This window comes from Tamandua tetradactyla, chromosome 1, assembly GCF_023851605.1.
Source record: "Tamandua tetradactyla isolate mTamTet1 chromosome 1, mTamTet1.pri, whole genome shotgun sequence".
Taxonomy (NCBI): Eukaryota; Metazoa; Chordata; class Mammalia; order Pilosa; family Myrmecophagidae; genus Tamandua; species Tamandua tetradactyla.
Genome location: NC_135327.1, coordinates 184,381,177 through 184,401,354, shown reverse-complemented (window position 1 = coordinate 184,401,354; position 20,178 = coordinate 184,381,177). Strand labels below are relative to the sequence as shown.

General features: G+C 38.6%; 1 protein-coding gene across 4 annotated transcripts in view; it reads left to right on the top strand.

Annotated features, from left to right (window-relative positions):
• The first annotated feature begins 16,289 nt into the window (after window positions 1–16,289).
• The window catches only part of BRAF (B-Raf proto-oncogene, serine/threonine kinase), a 232,221-nt gene continuing 228,332 nt past the window's right edge, over window positions 16,290–20,178 (top strand). For 2 of the 4 annotated variants that reach the window (XM_077147814.1, XM_077147805.1), the window contains exon 1: window positions 16,290–16,457. In XM_077147814.1, the coding sequence (XP_077003929.1) occupies window positions 16,335–16,457 (123 nt within the window). In that variant the 5' untranslated portion in view covers window positions 16,290–16,334. The remainder of the gene's footprint in view (window positions 16,458–20,178) is intronic. The other 2 variants (XM_077147796.1, XM_077147786.1) reach the window with 1 other exon arrangement.

Genomic DNA, 20,178 nt, shown 5'->3' with positions numbered 1-20,178 from the left:
AGACATTTAAAGAAGGAGCAAAGTAATAAATAAAAGTGTTTTGAAAGGGTAAAAATCCATATCTTCCTGCAAAGAAAAATACCTAATAAGGAAAAGAAGTGAAGGGCAAGAAATAGCCACACAAATTGACCAATCTTTTGTTAAAAAATTCAGAGGTAGGGCAGGCAATGGTGGCTCAGTGGCAGAGCTCTTGCCTGCCATGCTGGAGACCCTGGTTTGCTTCCCTGTGCCTGCCCATGTAATAAAATAAATAAATAAATAAAAAGATAAAACAATTCCGAGCTAGCTGACTTCAGTGGCTAAAAAAAAATGTAACTGGGATTAACGTAAAGACTTTATTTTACCTGCAATATAAAATAAAATATGGAATTAGTTTTTATCTTAAATAAAAAGTCAAAAGGTGTTGCCACCAACCGAGAGAAAAAAAATACAAGATAAGCAGCCACTGGGGCAGAAAGTGGGATCACAGAACTCAGTTTGGGACATGTGGAGTCGGAACATCTGTAATATGTTCAGGTGCAGATATCCATAGGTACCTAGATGTTGCACGTTGAGCCCAGAGATGTCTAGACTGTGACACATATTTGGAGTCATCTCTGTAGATAAAATCAATGGAATGGGTGGAATGGGTAAGAGGATAGAAGGAGTTCCATGAGAGAAGACACGGGCATAAAGGGAGCCCTGGGTGCTGAAAGCAAAAAGGAAACCAAGAAAGAACTGACCTTCAAGAGGGCGGCCAGGGATGTGCGGAATCCTGAAATCTAAAGGATTAGAGATTTTTCCAGAGAAAGGAAACGGCCAATAGTATCAAATGCAAAAGGAATAGTAATACTTCCTACTCTGAGATATGGAAGTAGATAAGAATGAGTAAAAATACGTAGAAATTTGTACTCGAAGAATTTGGAAGCTGGAGAGTTCATGTTTATTTAAAGCCCTATTTTCTCTGTGAAACAGGAAGCAAATCCTCATAGTAAGGTTTTTTTATACCTAAGAATCAAAGACAAAAGCCAAACACATACTTGAAAGTCAGCATTAGAGATATTAAACACACACAAAAACAATAATGGAGATTTTGATGTCTGCAAGTTTTGGGATTTGCTCTTTAACAGTGGATTATAAAAAGCTCTCCCTGAGCAAATGAAAGTTTTAAAACAAACAACAAACAAGCAAACAGATCTAAGACTCTCATTATTGCTCAGATTATATAAAAGCCTAGCACACTGGCACACAGTAGGTATGCAATAATGTATTTTGAGTGAATGAATGAGTGAAGAAATGGACTGAAGGAACACCCTAAAATACCTAAAACTTTTGTTTTAGAGACCGGGATAAGCTTTATTGCAAATGTTTATAATTAAAACAAAAAAACATGTATTCCAGATACACATTCGAATAATATAACAACATTTAACAAATGGGAAAATCCCTAATTTTATGTCTTATTAACACCTGAGTGAGACCCAGCAAAAATTTTGACTCTTGGGCTTTTATTGTCAAAGAATGATGATGCGAAATGGCTTAATTCCAAAGTATTAGAAAGTAAAAAGCATTACATACTGGGTCTATCAAGAAATAGGTCCTAGGCAGATAAGATAAGAAGATAAAACAATAAGATATTTTCAATTAAACTATTTATTTATATAATAGTATAGATGCTTTAGAAGTTTTTAATTCCCTAGAAGAAACACTCCTTTAGAAACTTACAGAAATGTTTTTTATTACCATAGTGTGTGTCACTTTTATATTATAAATGCAAATTTCCTCCAAATTAAAAAAAATTTTTTCAAATGTTCAGAAAAGTTAAAAGTAGAACAAACATACCAGTATAGCCTTCATCTAGATTTCCCAAATGTTAATATTTGTTACATTTCCTGAGCCATTATAAATAAGTCGCAGATATCATGACACTTCACCTGTAAACACTTTTGTTTTCATCTCATAAGACTAAGGATATTAACATTAATTGAATACAATTAACATTAATTCATAATATCATTTACTGTATGTCCCATATTTAAATTTCTCCAATCATACCAAAAATGTCTTCTCTAGTTTATTTTCTTATCCAGGAGGCAAATAAGTTTCATGCATTGCATTTTTTTTTCCCCATGGGCCAGCACCGGGAATCAAACACTGGTCTCAGCCCGGCAGGCGAGAATTCTGCCACTGAGCCACCATCGCAGCGCCCTCATGCATTGCATTTTGTTGCTGCACCTCTTTAATTTCTTTTAATCTAGTACTGTCCTTTACCCTTGTTTTCTATTTTTTCATGGCATTAAATTTTTAGACTCAAATGTCTTATAGAATATTCCACTTTCTGGATTTCATTGTTTTCTCATGATCAGATTCAGGCTAACCATTTTTCTGACCCAAATACCACATAGATGATGTATCATATCAGGAGTTATGTAATATTGAATTATCCTCCTATAGGTGATGCTAAGTTTGATAACTTGGTTGATGTGGTGACGTCCACATTTCTCCATTGTGAAAGTACATTTCCCCTTTTATAATTAGTAAGAGTTCTGTGTGGGTGGTATTATGAGACTCTCTTGTTCCCCAACTGTCTTTTATTCAATAGTCATTTTAGTAACCACTGATTGTCCTAATATTATTCCACTGATAATCGTGATTTTCTAAGCCTATCGTTCCTTCTCTATATATGAAGTAGCAGTCTTCTCTCAAGAAAAGCTTTCCTTCTCCACTCACCCTTTCTTTCAATCTCAGTCTCTCTCTCTTTGTCTCTCATCACTATGGACTTAACAGAATTTTACATTTTTAATATATTGTAATCCATTACCGTCATTATTCCTTTTTGTTCCAAATTTTGCCAGTGAGAATCTCTTAGTTGGCTCCTTAATTGATATTATCTAGTAATCTTTTAACTCATAGCCTCGCTATCTAGTATACTGCCTTAGTTTCCCAACTGTTATGACAAATATCACGCAAGGAGTTGGCTTAAATAATGGGAATTTATTGCCTCATGGTTTCAGAGGTTAGAAGGTTTACTTACTCCCAGGTCAGTAGCATTCTGACTGGCTGGCAATCTGTGGGTTCCTTGGCTTTCCTGACAAATGGTGATATCCTCTTGTTTCTCTTTTGGGTTCCTTTGATTTCTAGTTTCTGACTCCTTCCCATGCTCCTTCTCAGCTCCTTTGTCTTTATAAAGCCTCCAATAATAGTATTAAGGGCCAATCTCATTCAGTTGGACCACAGTTTAACTGAAAATAACATCTTCAAAAGGTCCCACTTACAGTGGGTTCATACCCACAGTGTTTCAATTTGCTAAAGCTGCAGGAATCCAATATGCCAGAAATAGACTGGCTTTTTAAAGTTACAAGCTATAATTCTAAGTCCATGAAAATATTCTAATTAAGGCATCAACAAAAGAGCATACTTTCATTGAAGAAAGGCCGATTGCGTCTGTATTCTTCATGGCAACATCTGCTGGCCCTTTGCTCCCGGGTTTTATTGCTTTCAGCTTCTGGTTCTAGTGGCCTCTTTTCTGAGCTGGTCAGTCTCCAGGCATCTCCAAATGTCTGCGTCTGCATCGGTTGTGAACTCTTTCTCTCTCCGTGAGGTCTCTTAAAGACTCCAGTAAATTCATTAAGACCCACCTTGAATGGGCAGAGTCACATCTAAATCTAATCAAAAGGTCACACCCGCCATTGGGTGTGTCTTATCTCCATGGAAACAACCTAATCAAGAATTCCCACCCTATGATATTGGATCAAGATTAAAATAACATGGGTTGGGTGGGCCATGGTGGCTCAGCAGGCAGAGTTCTCGCCTGCCATGCCGTTGACCTGGGTTCAATTCCTGGTGCCTGCCCATACAAAATAAATAAATAAATTCCATGCGTGCCTCTGCAAAACTGGATTAAGATGAAAAGGACTTGACTTTTCTCAGATATGTTAACAGTTTCAAACCAGCACACATAGCAATGTATTAAGATAAACAACATGTTTTTTTTTTTAATCTGCAGTACATAATTCAACCTACCACATATACCAAGGATCATTCTATGAAAGCTCAATTTCTGTATTTCCTGCCCCAGTCCTGGAATCAGCCACTTTTCTAAGGGGCCCTGGTTACTTTTAGCGGAGAATGATATTTTGAAATCAAGATCCAGGTACCAGATATTTCATTGCTACTCTTAAGTGCCCTTTTCAGTGGGAAGCGCTAAGAATGTGTGTGTGTGTTTGCGCATCCTGCACTCAGTGCTACCACCAACTCAAATCCAGCACAACAAGGTTCTTCTTCATCTTCTCCTGTTCCGTATTTGTTTCCCTTCTTCCACCGTAAGAACCTCGATTCCCAACAACAATCAAAAATGCCCAACAGTAGCAAACCTTGTAAATAAAGGTAAAGATTAATGTGTTGTTCTTTTAAAAAAATTCTGGTCAGTAATCAGAAGCAGAAGCACTAGGAAATGTAAATAATAAAGAATTTAGTATAGGGATTTGATCTTACTGCAATTGTGGAGCAGGTTGAACAATTTATGAGGTTAGTGTTTCTGTGTCTAGGGCTGGAACCTAAAATCCTCAGGCAAAAAGTCATGAAGGAAAGAGGGAGGTGAAATGGAAGCAACAAGGTTAAACTGAAATCTGTGAGGCTGAGCTGGAACTCATAAGCAGAGATTGAGAAACACACCAGACTCTCATTGCCTCAGACTACCATCACAAATTCTCCTGCCGGAGAAGCTGGCACCTTTCACCACAGAGTTAAACATGCATCCCATTGAAATGGTAGCAGTTCTTATCGTCTTTTTTTCTGATTAACAGAGGAGTGCCACGGAGACGGATGCATGCTGGCTTCCACACACACATGCATTTCTTACATTCTTGATGAAGGGTGTGTGCTCTGGAGCTTCCCAGGGTTTATATTTAAGGAGTAGATGAGCAGGTCTTGTATAATGGTGGGAGACAGTTCCAGTTTACCTAAATTTGACACAATCCAAATCCACCATACTCTACAGCTGAAACACTACATTCAAAATCTACTCAATTTAGGTTGGTGCAATGGTGGCTCAGTGGTAGACTTCTTGCCTGCCATGAAGTGAGCCCTGGGTTCAATTTCCAGTGCCTCCCCACGCAAAAAAAAAAAAAAAAAAAGTCTACTCGGTTTAATCATTTATTCATACAATTTTGTTATCAAATTGGTATAAAATTAGGCTAATTAAAAATGCTTTTGCATGAGGAAGAACAAAGGGACATCAATATTGCAGGGTGTTGAAAATAGATGGTAATTCATATTTTAAAACTCTAACTTATGTGTAAGACTAAAGCAAAAATGCTTATTTGGTACAAAATTTATAATGTCACTAGTGCATTTCCAAATATAACTTATGTGGACAGTTTAATTGAACACCGTAAGTACTTGGAAACTTGAGTAGGACATGAGATTTTGTAGGTTTGTCCAGAGTGATGCCCCAATAAATCCCAGAGTGATTTGAACAGTGAATAAAAAAGTATTTTCAAAGTCCCCTTGGGGGAGCATTGAGAAAAGGGGAAAATTCAGCTTCCCCATGTGGAGAATTCCTGATATTCTCACAAGCAGTGGGGACAACCAAAGCAATAAGCTGAGCCCTCAATCTTGGGGTTTGTTCATATAAAGCTTATCCACCCAAAAGATAGGCTAAACCTACTTAAAATTAGGCCTAAATCACCCCCAGAGAACCTCTTTTGTTGCTCAGATGTGGCTTCTCTATCTTAGCCAATACAACAAGCAAACTCACTGCCCTCCCCTCTCTATGTGCGACATGACTCCCAGGGATGTAAACCTTCCTGGCAACATGGGACAGAAATCCTAGAATGAGCTGGTACTCAGCACCAAGGGATTGAGAAACCTAGACCAAAAGGGGGAATGCAGAAATGAGACAAAATAAAGTGTCAGTGGCTGAGAGATTTCAAACAGAGTCAAGAGGTTATCCTGGAGGTTATTCTTATGTATTATATAGATATCACCTTTTTAGTTACAGTATATTGGAGAGGCTGGAGGGAAGTGCCTGAAAATGTAGAGTTGTGTTCCAGTAGCCATGTGTCTTCAAGATGATTGTATAATGATATAGCTTTTGCAATGTGACTGTGTGATTGTGAAACCCTTGTGTCTGATGCTCCTTTTATCTACGGTATGGACAGATGAGCAAAACATATGGATTGAAAATAAATAAATAATAGGGGGAACAAATGCTGAAATAAATTTAGTAGATAGAAATGCTGGTGATCAATGAAAGTGAGTGGTAAGAGGTATAGAAAAAAAATAGGGGAAACAAAGGCTAAAATACATTGGGTAGATGGAAATACTAGCAATCAACGAGAGGGAGTCATAAGGGGTATGGTATGTATTATGAGTTTTTTCCTTTTTTCTTTGTATTTCTTTTTCTGAATTGATGCAAATGTTCTAAGAAATGATCATGGTGATGAATATACAACTATGTGATGATATTGTGAATTATTGATTATATATCAAGAATAGAATGATCATATGGTAAGAATATTCATATTTGCATGTCGTTATGTTTTTAAAAATTAAGCTAATTTGTTTCATTTATATTTAAACTCACATTGTATTTTTTCATCCTTTTTTTTTTTTGGCATGGGCAGGCTCTGGGAATCGGTCCTGGGTCTCTGGCATGACAGGCAAGAATTTTGCAACTGAGCCACTTTTTTTCACCCTTTTCATTTAATTTAGTTTTGTTTGGAATATGTAGGACTATTACATGGTTCATAAGTAAAACTATATTAAAAGACATACTCAGAGAAGCCTCACTCCCATCATAACCCCTCCACCTTATTCATCCCTTATCAGTTACTATTTTAATTATATAAAATATTATATATTTTTTCTGTTTGATTTGTTTTCCCTTGTTTCTTACTCAAAGGTAGTGCATTGCATGCACTTTATTGCACCTTGTAATAAAAGCAAAATTTTTTTAATTAGTACAAAAAGTATTAGATAGCAAACAACATTTCAAAGAACTCTATTTCCTATTGACATACCCAAGGATAGTTTAAACCAGATATCCTTTAGTAAATATTAGAAATATAATACCTAATAAAGTTCATGAATCTAGAAGCAAGGTTTTCGGTCATGGGCAAGAATTAAAAAGTCTCTGGGAATTGTGAGTTCAGTGGGAGAGATGACTGATGCAAGACAGATTCAAAGTCCAGACCTAGTATAATAGCATTTTATTGAAAAAAAAAAAACAGGGACTTTTGTTGTTGTTGATCATAAGCTTCATGTGCACCAATAATGTGATGAGGCTGCTTACCTTCTCTTTTATTACATTAACAGAGGCATGGTTCGCTAGGTTATTGCAAGTAGAGATACTATCTCCTGTTGGTCTGACCAAATCTGGAACAGTGTTCAATTCATGGATCCAAGTTTTAAGATGGATGTTGGAAAGAGAACACAGAGAAAAGAGAAAAAGCTTCAAGGTGAGAACTAAAGGAAATGGAACTCCCTTCAAATATTTGAAAGAAGTTACACAGAACAAGAAGTCAACTTGTCCTGTGTTCTCTTAGAAGGCAAAACTAAACCAGAATATAGATGTCATGAAGAGGAAGATTTCAAATCAACTTCAGATAAAAAGATAGTTGCAGTTGAATTTGATTGAAGTATTGAATAGAGCTTGGATTCCACAGAGGAGATTCCGAATGTCACTCAGCAGAAGGCTGCGCTAATCAACTCAGTGATTCTATTCTCTATTCATGCTTAGATTCTGATCGCAGCCCTCTATTTCTCAAGGCAAGATACATTATTCATGATGATAATTTCATTCATAAAGAAAATATTAAATTATACTCAGCTATACATCATTGAACCTGGCTGGAATTTTAGATGCTTTCTATTTATTTGTTTCCCAGTAGTTTACCATATTAGTGCAGGATTAGACCTGGCAAGGCATGTCTGGCAGACGGATGGGACTATCTAGTATCTATCAGAATGCAGAAAAGCCAGTTGGAAACAAATATCTCCAGGGAAGAGAGGGTCAGACACATCAGCAAGACTTCTAGTGTCTCAATTATCAAGGGAAGCAATGGTTCTGAGAGACAAAGCCTCTCACTCTGATTTGTCTTCCAGCTTCCTGTGAACTCATGGACACCTTAGGGGAAAGAGGGATTTAGGTGAGCAAAACCTGAAAGAAGTGTTCAATTAAATGTCTGTAAGACTTTAGAATGCAAGCTAATACTGCTTCGGAGCCCAGGTGACAAACAGCAACACAGAAGGAAGGTGTTCTCCTTTTTTGCTCAGAATATAGACTGACTTGGCTCATTACAGGGTCCAGGAACACAGCGCTGGTGTTTTGTGTACAGGGTTTCAGCCCATCAACACTGCTTGTGGCAGCATTGGTGTCTGAGGGGAAGTGCCCAGGAGAGGACAGAGGCAAGAGACCTCCATTTATTTTTTTATTTAAAAAATATTTTTATTGAGAAATCTTCACAGTCATACAAACCTCCATTTATTTTTACATGCAGTGGAGGCCTCATAAGCTGAAAAGAGAAGGTAAACACTCCTTCAATAGTACATTGAGAAATTCTCTGTTAGTTCCAAGTAATAAATGGGAGAATATGTGTGTACAATACCCTCTGAAGAAGGCGAGGGTAGGTGACCAAATTACTACAGAGTAGCCAGTTCATTACTCTGAACCTGAACTGTGGCCATTTTAAAACATACCTGTAAATTATTTGACATGTCCCCTGTTAAAAGGTGTGATCTATATCCCGTCTTTGAATTTGAGTTGGACTTAGTGACTCATCTACATCTAATAAAATGCAACAGAAGTGATAGTGTATGACTCCTGAGACTAGGCCACAAAATGCAATACAGTTTTTACCTTGCTTACTGAAACACTAGCATTTGGAGCCTGGAGCCTAAAGAAGTCTAATTACCCTGAGGCTGCCATGCTATGCAGCTCAGGTCACCCGGGAAGGCAGTATTTAGGTGTGCTGGCAAACCACCCCAGCCGAAGCCCCAGCACCAACCTCCAGACTAGTGTGAGTAAATACGCCTCTAGATGAGCCCAACTCCCAGCCATTGAGACACTCCCAACTATTGAATCTTCCCAGCTGAGACAGCAGACATCTCGGAGCAGAGATAAGCCATCCCTGCTATGCCTTGTCTGAATACCTGACCCACTGAATCTGTGAGTTTGCTGGTTTGGAGCTGTCTTGTACCAAAGCAATATTCTTTTAATCCACTCCTGTGGGGGCAGACCTATTGTGGGTGCGTTTTTTAATTAGTTGTTTCAATCGAGATGTGAACCAGCCCATTCAAGGTGGGTCTTAATTCTTTACTGGAGTTCTTTATGAGGGTAAAGACAGGAAAAGCCCAGACAGAGGAACGTGAGATACCATTGGCCTTTCAGTGCCTTGTAGTAGTGCTCAATAAATACTGTATCATTCATGCATAAATAAAAATAATAATTCTAGAGGTTTCAACAGATGGTACCTACTGGTGTGAAATGTTTTTCAGGCTATTCTTTCATATGGATACTTTCAAACTTGACTTTTTTTAAATAAAATAAAATTTGTCATTAAATATGAATTTGTTACTGTGTTAGTTAGATTCAGTTGTCAACTTGGCCAGGTGAGCATACCTAGTTTTGTTGCTGTGGACACAAGCCAATGGTACATGAACCTCATCTGTTGCTAATTACATCTGCAGTCAGCTAGGAGGCGTGTCTGCTGCAATGAGTGACATTTGACTTAATTGGCTGGTGCTTAAATGAGAGAGCACAAGGTAGCACAGCTAAGCAGCTCGGCATTCCTCATCTCAGCACTCGCAGCTCAGCCCAGGCCTTTGGAGATGGAGAAAGAAGTCACCCTGGGGAAAGTTGTTGGAACCCAGGGGCCTGGAGAGAAGGCCAGCAGAGACCATCCTGTGCCTTCCACGTAAGAAAGAGCCTCAGTGGAAAGTTAGCTGCCTTTCCTCTGAAGAACTAACAAAATAAATCCCCTTTTATTAAAAGTCAATCCGTCTCTGGTGTGTTGCATTCTGGCAGCTAGCAAACTAGAACAGTTACCTTTCCTCTATAAAGGCCAATGGTATCCCATGTTCCTCTGTCACATGGAAAAGCACATGGCTGGTGTTTGCTGATCCTTCTCTCTTGGGTTTTTTTGCTTTCAGGTGCTGGCTCTTTCAGTCTCTACCAGTCCTTGCTTGCTTCTTCTGGGGCTTTTCTCTCCAAGCTCTCTGGGTGGTTCAACTCTCTTGGTTCCATTTTAAAGCCAGGAATGCAGAAAGAGCATAAGCCCTGGAGTCATTCATATCTAGGCCTCTAATTGATTTTTTTTTTCTTTTTCTTTTTGCATGGTCAGGCACCGGGAATAGAACTCGGGTCTCTGGCATTGCAGGCAAGAACTCTGCCACTGAGCCACCATGGCCTGCCCTCTAGCTGATTTTTTTAAAATTTATTTTATTGATTAAACATAACAACATACAAACAAACATTCTTACCATATGATCATCTAATTGATTTTTTAAACTTTTTTATTGCTAAATATAACATACATACAAAGAAAAAAGAATGATTTTCAAAGTACACTTCAACAAGTAGTTACAGAACAGATTTCAGAGTGTGCTACGGGTTACCATTGCCCTATATCAGATTTTTCTTTCTAGCTGCTCCAAAACGAGGCTAGAAGTCTATTTGATTTTTTTAAAGTGTTTTTAATTTGAAATACTTACAATGTACAGGAAAGTTGCAAAAATGATACAAAATCCATACACAGAACTTGAACATACCCCCACTCAGATCTCTAGATACACTAACTTTTTTTAAATGCAGTTTTTTTGAGACATAATCACATATACAAACCACCTGAAGTATACATTCACTGGCTCACAGTAGATACACCAAGTTTTAACATCTTGCCACATCATTCTTTTTATACATCTGACTATGTATCTTTTTAAGTATCTATGTATCCATGTGTCTATGTATCTATCCCTTTCTATGTGTGTATATCTATCTATTCATCTATCCATTTTCTAAACATTTGAGAGAGGTTGAATACACTATGCTCCTTGAACATAATACTTCCATCATTCCCTAAGAACAAGGATATTCACTTATGTGAACACCTTAGGTATAGTTACCAAATTCAAGAAATTTAATATTGATAGAATGTTTACAGTCTATATTTAAATTTTTCATGTGTCCCAATAATGTTCTTTCAGGCATTTTCTCCTCCATTTTTAGATCCAGTCCAGGATCATGTATTTCATTTATTTGTTATTGTCTCTTCACTCTCTCTCTTTTTGTAAGTAGTGGACACCTATTTACAGATGTGAACTTTCTCAAATCAGAATTCCCAAACAGGCATGAACTTTCCCATATCAACCACTCCCAAGCATAAAATTCAAGGGGATTAATCACATTCACAATGTTTTGCTACTTCACCACCATCCATTACCAGAACTTTCCTATCACCCCAAGCACAAACTCTACATCCATTATGCATTAATTTCCTATTATCCCTTCCACCTCCCATCACTTATTGGTAACCTATAGTCTCCTTTTTGCTTCTATGATTGCATATTCTATCTAATTTATATAAATGGATTCATACAATATCTGTCCCTCTGTGTCTAACTTATTTCACTAAGCATGATATCTTCAAGGTTCATCCATGTAGTAGCATGTAACAGAAATCACTTTGAATTTTAATTATTTGCTTCACATTTGTTCCCCTGGATTAGGTTCCTTTTCTTTACTTAACATAAATTCACTTAGGTCATCATCTACTTTAAGCAAAAGGGGAAAGTTATAAAAAGTCATATTTATAAGTTATAAAAAGTGGAATTGGAAAGCTGTTGGAAATCTGAGGAAGTTCTGAGTATCAGCTTCTTTGTTTACTCCTCTCATGGGGCCTGGATGGTTTTGCTTTCATGGTATTTCTTCTTCTTTCTGCATGTCGGCGTGGGACTCCTCTCAATACCAACTGACAAATCCTGTATATAGGCTCCATTTCAAACTCTAGGTAGAGCTGATAGGGCTGGTCATCATAACCCTCTGTGCTGATTTGAAACTGTTATGTACCCCAGAAAAGTCATATTCTTCTAATCCAATCTCGTGGGGGCAGACCTATTGTTGGGTGAGACCTTCTGCGTAAGTTGCTTCCACGGAGATGTGACCCCAACCGTTTAAGGTGGATCTTAATCTGCTTACTGGAATCCTTTAAGGAGACACTTTGGGGAAAGCATAGACACTTGAAGACAGAAAATGCCCCGGGTATATGCTAAGCTAAAAGATGAAATCCAGAGTTTGCCCCAGTGAAGCTAATAGAGGACTCACAGATATTGAGAGGGAGAAACACCCTGAGATGCTACTGAAGCAGAGAAAAAGCCAACAAAATCAGAAGCTAAAAGCAATGAACACGGAGCAAGGACTAGCAGATGCTAGCCATATGCCTTCCCAGCTGACAGAGGTGTTCCTGATGGTGGCGGCCTTTCTTTAGAGCTCAGGTATCATCTCATTGATGCTTTAATTCAGACATTTTCATGGCCTTAGAACTGTAAATTTGTAAAATAAATCCCCTTTGAAAAACCAGTCAATTTCTGGTATATTCAATTTTGGCAGCTTTAGCAAACTGAAACACCCCTCTTGGGCAGAGCTCTGACAGGTGCAGACCAACACTTGAGTAAGTTAGATGAGGGTCAGTGAGTGGCCCAGCCTTAATCTGCCTCTGAAGGGATGGGGCTCTCAACCTCAAGCTGCTTCCCTGGGTAGGAGGTTGGGGCAGCGAAATTCTACTAAAATACAGCTCACATGTTCATTATATGGCACCACTCCAGGAGGTAAAAGTGATCTCTGAAGGAAGGACAATGGTGTCCTACCCATCTCAGTATCCCAGAGGACCTACCACAGTGTCTGCTCCATTGTAAATGGTCTATATATGACTACTGAATGGCGTCTTGAAAGTGCATTAGATCTTTAAGGGACAGAATATAGAAGGAGAAGAAAAGGATGCTGAGAATAGAGCTATGAGGAACCCTGATATTTTTAATTTGAGAAGAAGGGGAGTCAGAGACAAAACAAAAACAAAAACAGCAAATGAGCAGTCTGGGAGGAGATACAAGTTTGCAATACTCAAGCAAGGAAATAATTTTGGAGTGGTTAAGGTTGAATGCTGGACAGAGGACACGGTGAATGTTTGCTGAATACTTATAGCATTTTATACTTTGCAAAGGGCAAAACTATAATGTTAGATTCTCAAGATGCTATAGTTACACAAGTAGGACTAACATTATTAGCCCTTATTTTATAGATTTTAAAGACGAAAACAAAGAAGATTTAAGTTTAACTATTTTACAGCCGAGGTGTGGCATGGTGATACTAAAATCCTGACTTTAGATTCCAAGGTTTGTGTTCTATCTGGATGCTGTGGGATTTTAGCCTGGCCTAAGGAACTCACATATACCCAGAATTTGAAGACATGGTCAGAACATGTTGAGTGAATCAAAGGGAAACTAATAATAATAAATATTAACTGGATGAGCTCAGCCATCCTCTGGAGAAATAACCATGCAAGATATGATCTATGGATTATTGCCGATAAATAAGGCAATAATTTAAAATGCAACCAGTAAAAACCATAATCTCAGGACTTTTAGCATGTTATGAGGCACTGTAAATGTTATGATAATGAAATATCTTTAGGGGCTGATTGGAAAAAAATTAAATAGGAGCGTAAGAGAATAAAAAAAAAAGTTAGTGTGGTTTTGATGAAATAAAAGGTAAGGATGCCATGACTGATGGTGGTATTTCAATTTGCTTAGAATGTCCCCATGGTAAAGTAGGGTGCTTCTTACTTACAAATTACTATACCTTGATTTTATACCTTATGATCACTTCATTTACTCTTCATCTGCCAAGCTACCTTGGAATTTAAATGTTTTCCCTACGGAGATTTTTCTACTTGGAAGAAAAAGTGCAGAGGAGGTGAAAAAACATACCGTCCTCATTTGATAGGTTGTATTTCTAAGGGTTGAGGAATATTGGTAATATTTGTTAATCAGCCTTGTATGCAATCAGCCTTGCATACAATACCTTACCCGGGAAGTACACATTAGCTTCTAGGCTCATGGTCACCGTGCTAGTTTGAAACTTTTAGGTACCCTGAAGAGTCGTTTTTTTTTTTCAATTCTGATCCAACCCTGTGGGGCCAGATCTATTGTTTTGGGTGGAACCTTTGATTAGATTGTTTCCAGGGAGATCGACCCACTCAATTATGGGCATGGCCTTTTGATTAGATTATGTCCACAGAGATGTGACAAACCCAGCTGTGGGTGTGACCTTTTAATTAGATGGAGATGTGACTCTGCCCATTCAAAGTTTACTGGAGTCCTTAAAAGAAGCAACATAGACACAGACATTTGGAAATGCTTAGAGTACCAACAAAGAGAGCAGACACCTAGATATAGCTGTTTGGGGGACACAGAGCCATGGTCATGGGGGACATGACCATGTACCTTCCCATGAGATGCTAAGCAAGCCAGAAGCCAGCAGGATCTGCTGGAGCTGAGAGAGCTATTTGAAACTCAAAGCCAGGAAGGGATGTAGACACCAGCCACATGCCTGCCTATGTGACAGACATTGGTTTTTCTTAAGTCTAGGTATGCTTATCTGGATGCCTTAGTTTGGACATTTTTATGGCTTCAGAACTTTAACATAATAAATTCCCTTTATAAAAGCAAGTCCATTTCTGGTATATTGCATGCCAACATCATTAGCAAACTAATACACTGACTCCTAAGCATACTGATATGCAGATACCCTGGTTCAGAAATCAGTTAGCCAGGTTTATATTTCTTTAATCATTTTAAATATAATAAGGAGGTCAGTGGTAACTTCCTCCCACTCTATGGGAAGTATTAAAAAAGCACAGTTCAGGAAAATTCTCCTGTCCACACTTTCAATTATATGCTTAGGTTAATTTGGTGATTAAATGCATACCACTGGGAGTCCACAGTAAGTTCTCCTGTGTTTCTCATTCCTATTTATCCCTTTTTTTTTCTGAGTCTCTCTTGCTTTTTTAATATATGCATTTTTTTTTTTTTTTTTTTTTTGAGAGAGGGAGGAAGGGAAGGAAAGACAGAGAAGGAAGGAAGGATGGAAGGAAGGAAGGGAGGAAGAAAGGGAAACATTTTTAAACATTTTCTTGTTTTATTATATTTTGTTTGTTTGTTTGTTTTTTACATGGGCTGGGGCCGGGAATCGAACCGGGGTCCTCCGGCACGGCAGGCAAGCACTCTTGCCCGCTGAGCCACCGCGGCCCGCCCAATATATGCATTTTTAATAGCACTTTTGATTTCTTTAATTCCATTTTATAATTCGGCACTTCAAGGTGATTTTACCTATCCTCTACAATTGTTTAGCAGAGAGAAGGCCTTGGTAAATTGTTTATAAAAAGCACAAAAGTATATGATTTTCTCGGAAAAAAAATGATTAAAAATTTGATGCTTCAGATGTCCAGATGCCGTCCCTTGTATAGGCCATAGCACATATAAAGCTCAATTGATAGTTGTTAAACGAATAGACCTGGAAAATGAAGACTTAAGAAAACATTACTTCCTCAAAAAAGCTATTAGACTTCCATTTAGACCCACTCAACAGGCCAAATTCTTAAATGGAAAGGATACAAGAAATGCACTAATTATTTAAGCTGTTCTGAAGTATACTTTTTTATCCAATCCTACTTGGAGCCTTCAATCTTGGGGTTTAAAAATCTCCTTTTTTTTTTTTTTTTTTTTTTAATAACACGGAGACCTTCATTGTACTGAAATAATTCAAGTAGTGTGGGCTTTCCCCGCTTCCTCCAAGATTTCAATTTCTCAGACACCAGCCTTCCTCTCCTAATAAATCCCACATTACTGAACAGGCTTAGGACCAAGGAAATGATAATAAAATAGGAAATCGGAGCCATGGAAACCAAGGAGCTGAGGAAACACGCCAGCGCGCGCGTGGGTAGAAGGTAATAGAACCTTCTCCTGACAACGGCGCGAGGGCGCTCCTACGATTACGTCACGCACTACGGGGGTGACGTCACGACAGTGACATGAGGGTGACGCCGTTGCCGCGGCGACTTCTAGTCGTCTCCGCCCCTTTCCCCCGCCCCCCCCTCCGCTTAGCGTCCTTCCCCCAATCCCCTCAGGCACCGTTTCACCCGGGGCCGCAGGCCGGTACCTGAGGTGGCCCAGGCGCCCTCCTGCCCCCGGCGCCACCACGATCGTCCCTCCCCGCTGCCCCCGCGCCTCCGCCCCCGCCTCCCCCCGCCCTCCTCCTCCCCGCCCAGCAGCGGTCGCTCGGGCTCCAGCTCTGTTATAAGATGGCGGCGCTGAGCGGCGGCGGCGCGGAGCAGGGCCAGGCTCTGTTCAACGGGGATATGGATCCCGAGGCCGGTGCCGGCGCCACGGCCTCTTCGGCTGCGGAACCTGCCATTCCCGAGGAGGTGAGTGCCGGTGCCATACTATCACCTTTCTTGTCTCCTAACTTGGCTGATTTGTGTTTATTTTGGGGAGAGAGGTGGCGGTGGAGGCTCTGGTGTCCTCAACCACCTTCTCCTTTTGGCTTTGCGAGGTGGGAGATGGGCATCTCTTCCATTCCGGTCTCTCGGTTTTGCGGTTCTTCGCTACGTAAACACAGTGGCCAAGGGGGATTTCCCCTGGCCCCCACCCCAGATTTGGGGATACGGGCAGCGGTGGTTGAGCAGGAGGCTATCAGTAGGGGGCGAAACTCAGGATTGGTCCGAGAAGGTCACGACTGACTGAGGTATCCAGCCCGGCATCTATTAGATGTTTTCGTGTTTTTTTGGGGGGTGGGGGTGGGCAGGGAGGAGGCGGCCTCATCCAGGAGGAGTATGTAGGCTAGTGGATGGGATCGAGACCCCAGTCTGATTTACTGTTGTGTGTGATTATTAGAAGATAATGAGGATGATGGGGCGCGTAATTCCCCCTCTACTCTCTCTGATTGTCCCCTTTTTTTCCTAGGCCACTGTCCTCCCTTCCACTGTTTGGTCATTTATATTCACCTGTGTTACTCGGCGGATGGTTTTGATTTAGTCTCTGCTTTTTTAACTCTTAAGTACCACAGTTTCCGCTGTCCTTTCCATCCAGGTCTCAGGCCAGTCCCTAATGCTTGTCAGCGCTCTGTCGCTGACTGGCCGCCCCCAATACCATTATGATCTGTTGCCCTGCTCATTTTCAAGTTGTTGGGACCTCCCTGCTTCTTAATGTAGGCTTCTACTTAAAACCGTTGGTGCACTTCTCTTGTTGTAGTTTCTTGAGGCCCTCTACTTCGTGCCACCGTTCCGTCACGTTGTTAATCCTTCAGGACACTTTGAAGCTACTTATTTTCTGAATCCTTGAAGCTGTCAGAATTCCATCAGGTTTTCACACTTGTGAAATTTTTTTTCACCCTTCCACTATTGGCACTTTTTGGCTGGTCTTTCATTGTGTTTTCTCACCTCTTTATTCCTATATTCTGTAGTTTTATTTTTTTCTATTATTCTCCTTTTTTGTCCCAATTATTTTCTTTCACTTTTTTTCTTTTTTTAGGCCTTACTTTTCACAGCCTGTTTTGGCATTATTCAACCTATCTTGTTAGGTTACTTTATTTGCATTTCACTTTATTATGTAAAATTTATTACATTTAGTATTTTATTACATAAACAGTATACTTTAATTTACAAATACATACACTTTACAGATATTTTATTACATTAAAATAGTACATTTTATTTACTTTACCAATGATAAGATAACATATGGTATAGTAACTGTTTTAGTAGTATTGTTTAGGTAATGAGACTAACTCTGTTGACTTTGCTCGAAGTTCCATTTCCTTCCTAGTACTTATATCTTGTTTACCATTTGTCATAACCTCTCATTCTTTCTTCTATCTGCATAATTCTTTTTCCTGCTTCTTCCTCTCTGCTCTGGGAATTCATCTGGTATGCCTGCTTTATTCAGAGTCACTTTGTTCACAATTATGTTTGTTTTCCACCCTCTTTTACCACTTGCATCTATACCTAAAATGTGTTTTGTGCCATCGTTTGATCTAATCTCAATTTCTCGTCTTTTCTCCCTTCTTAACAAAATCACTCCACTTTCCACTTTCCAGGTTGCATTTCTGCTCAGGTAAGTTTCCTCTAATATTTATTTTATTCAACTTCTTGGATTCTAAGGATAGGGCTCTTCCCTTCTATTTTGTGCTTTATTCTGTTTTCTGTGTCCGCAGTTACCATTCATTCTGCCTTGTTTCCTGGCTTTTGATACTTAATTTGCTGAAGCTTCCTCTTGTCTTCCCCACACCTCCACATTCCTTCTTATTTATAAACAGCTTTGTTCCCTTGACATGGAAGTTTATTTTTAGGATACATTGTTTTTAATGGATAAATACTAGGGGTCACATCTGCTGTCTATTTTTTCCATGAATCGGATATGCCTTTGTCTTACCAAGCACAGGTGCCTCTAGGCTTTACTTTACTCTGCGTACATGGTGTGTTTTTGTTTTATTGTAGCTTTTTTTGAAGGCTGTCAAGGAATGGAAGGACAAATAAATTAATGGGTATGGGTTATGAAATTGAAATTGATTATATACGTTGTTTACATTGAGAACTTTTTCAGAGTTATGAGAACAGTTTTCAATGATATAGGGAAGGGTAAAATCTTTACTCTGCTATCCTCCTTGAAAGGGCCAGATTGGAGTATACAGATTCCTCGGCATTACCTACTCAAGATTCTGATTCAGTAGGTGAGCACTAAGCTCATGGGTTTCTATACTTGGTGCTCTTCCTGGGTAACTCTTGTGTACACCAATGCTTGAGAACCTCTAGGCTGAATGAATTTAAGTTTAAATTAGCAGTAACTGGAAAGCATAGTCTTATTTCCTGAAGCTATAAGGATACTCTGAACTAATTTTAAATACTGGAAAAAGTGTTTCTCACTGCCCCCTCCATCCAGGTTTTAATGTTTAGTGATGAGTAGTTGTTTTTCCTCTCTATTATGGGCTGATCATTAAGTATATTGGGGGGGTGTGAATGATTTTAAAAATCGGTCTCTCTTGAATGTATGTATCAGTGTTATAGATGGTAGAATAAGTTCCTCCAAGAAATAATTTTAAATTTGAAGTTGATATTGTTAAATCAGTGGAAGCTGAAATGTATTGTGGTATTTTGGTTAAACTGTCTTCCTTATATCCACTTAAAGGGATGTCTTATAATTGCCAAGTACATGGAAAGAAATGAAAATTTGTGTTTGTGTTTAATGACATTTTATTATAAAGTTACCTTACCTGATGTTAAAATAAAGTTCTGCTTTTTTTTTCTTTTAAGTCTGTTAGAGGGGAATTTCAACTGTATTTTTTTTTTTAGTGACAGAGACAAAACATGTTCATAGTCGAAAAATAAAAGTGTAAAAACAAAATGGAAAAATCACCTGTAATGTCACTCAGATATAACTACTATAAACGTTTTGATGTATATCCATCTACTTTGTTTAATGTATGTATAATATCTGGTATGTAGTTTTGCAGTCTTTTCTAACTTAATGTGGCAAAACTTTTTACTTATCATGAAATAAACTACCATTTATTTAAACTTTTTTTTTTTAATTTTAGGGTGCATCAAATTTTTACCATAAAAAACATCTTGAACATAGAATATAAATTTTAGCTTTTAGAATAGTAAATTTTAGCCTTTAAATTTGTTAGGGAATGAACAAATTTCTTGTTCTGTATTTATAAGCATAACTTTGTAGATGCTTAAATTAGAATTTTCTGCTAAATGACAAGAGTTTATTAAATATTTATCAAATGAATGTGCTTATACTTTAGGCATTAAACATTGACTTCTTATCATTTGTGTTTCCCTGATGTTACTTTCTATGACCATATGGTATGAGATTATCAAAGTATGATTTTTATTAACTTCTCTATTATGCTGGGTTTCTTTAGAAGGGCACTACTTACAATTCCATTACAATTACAATTTTATGTTTTTAAGATCCTTTCTCTCTAATCTTGGTTAAGCTGTAATTATAATGATGTCAGGGAATATTCTGGAATGGAATCTCCTTTATAATGAAGTCCACTGTAAGAGAAGACTTCTTTGTGAGCCATGCCAAACTAGGTTGGATGGCATCATACCTCTGAAATGTGGTAGTCCCACTAAG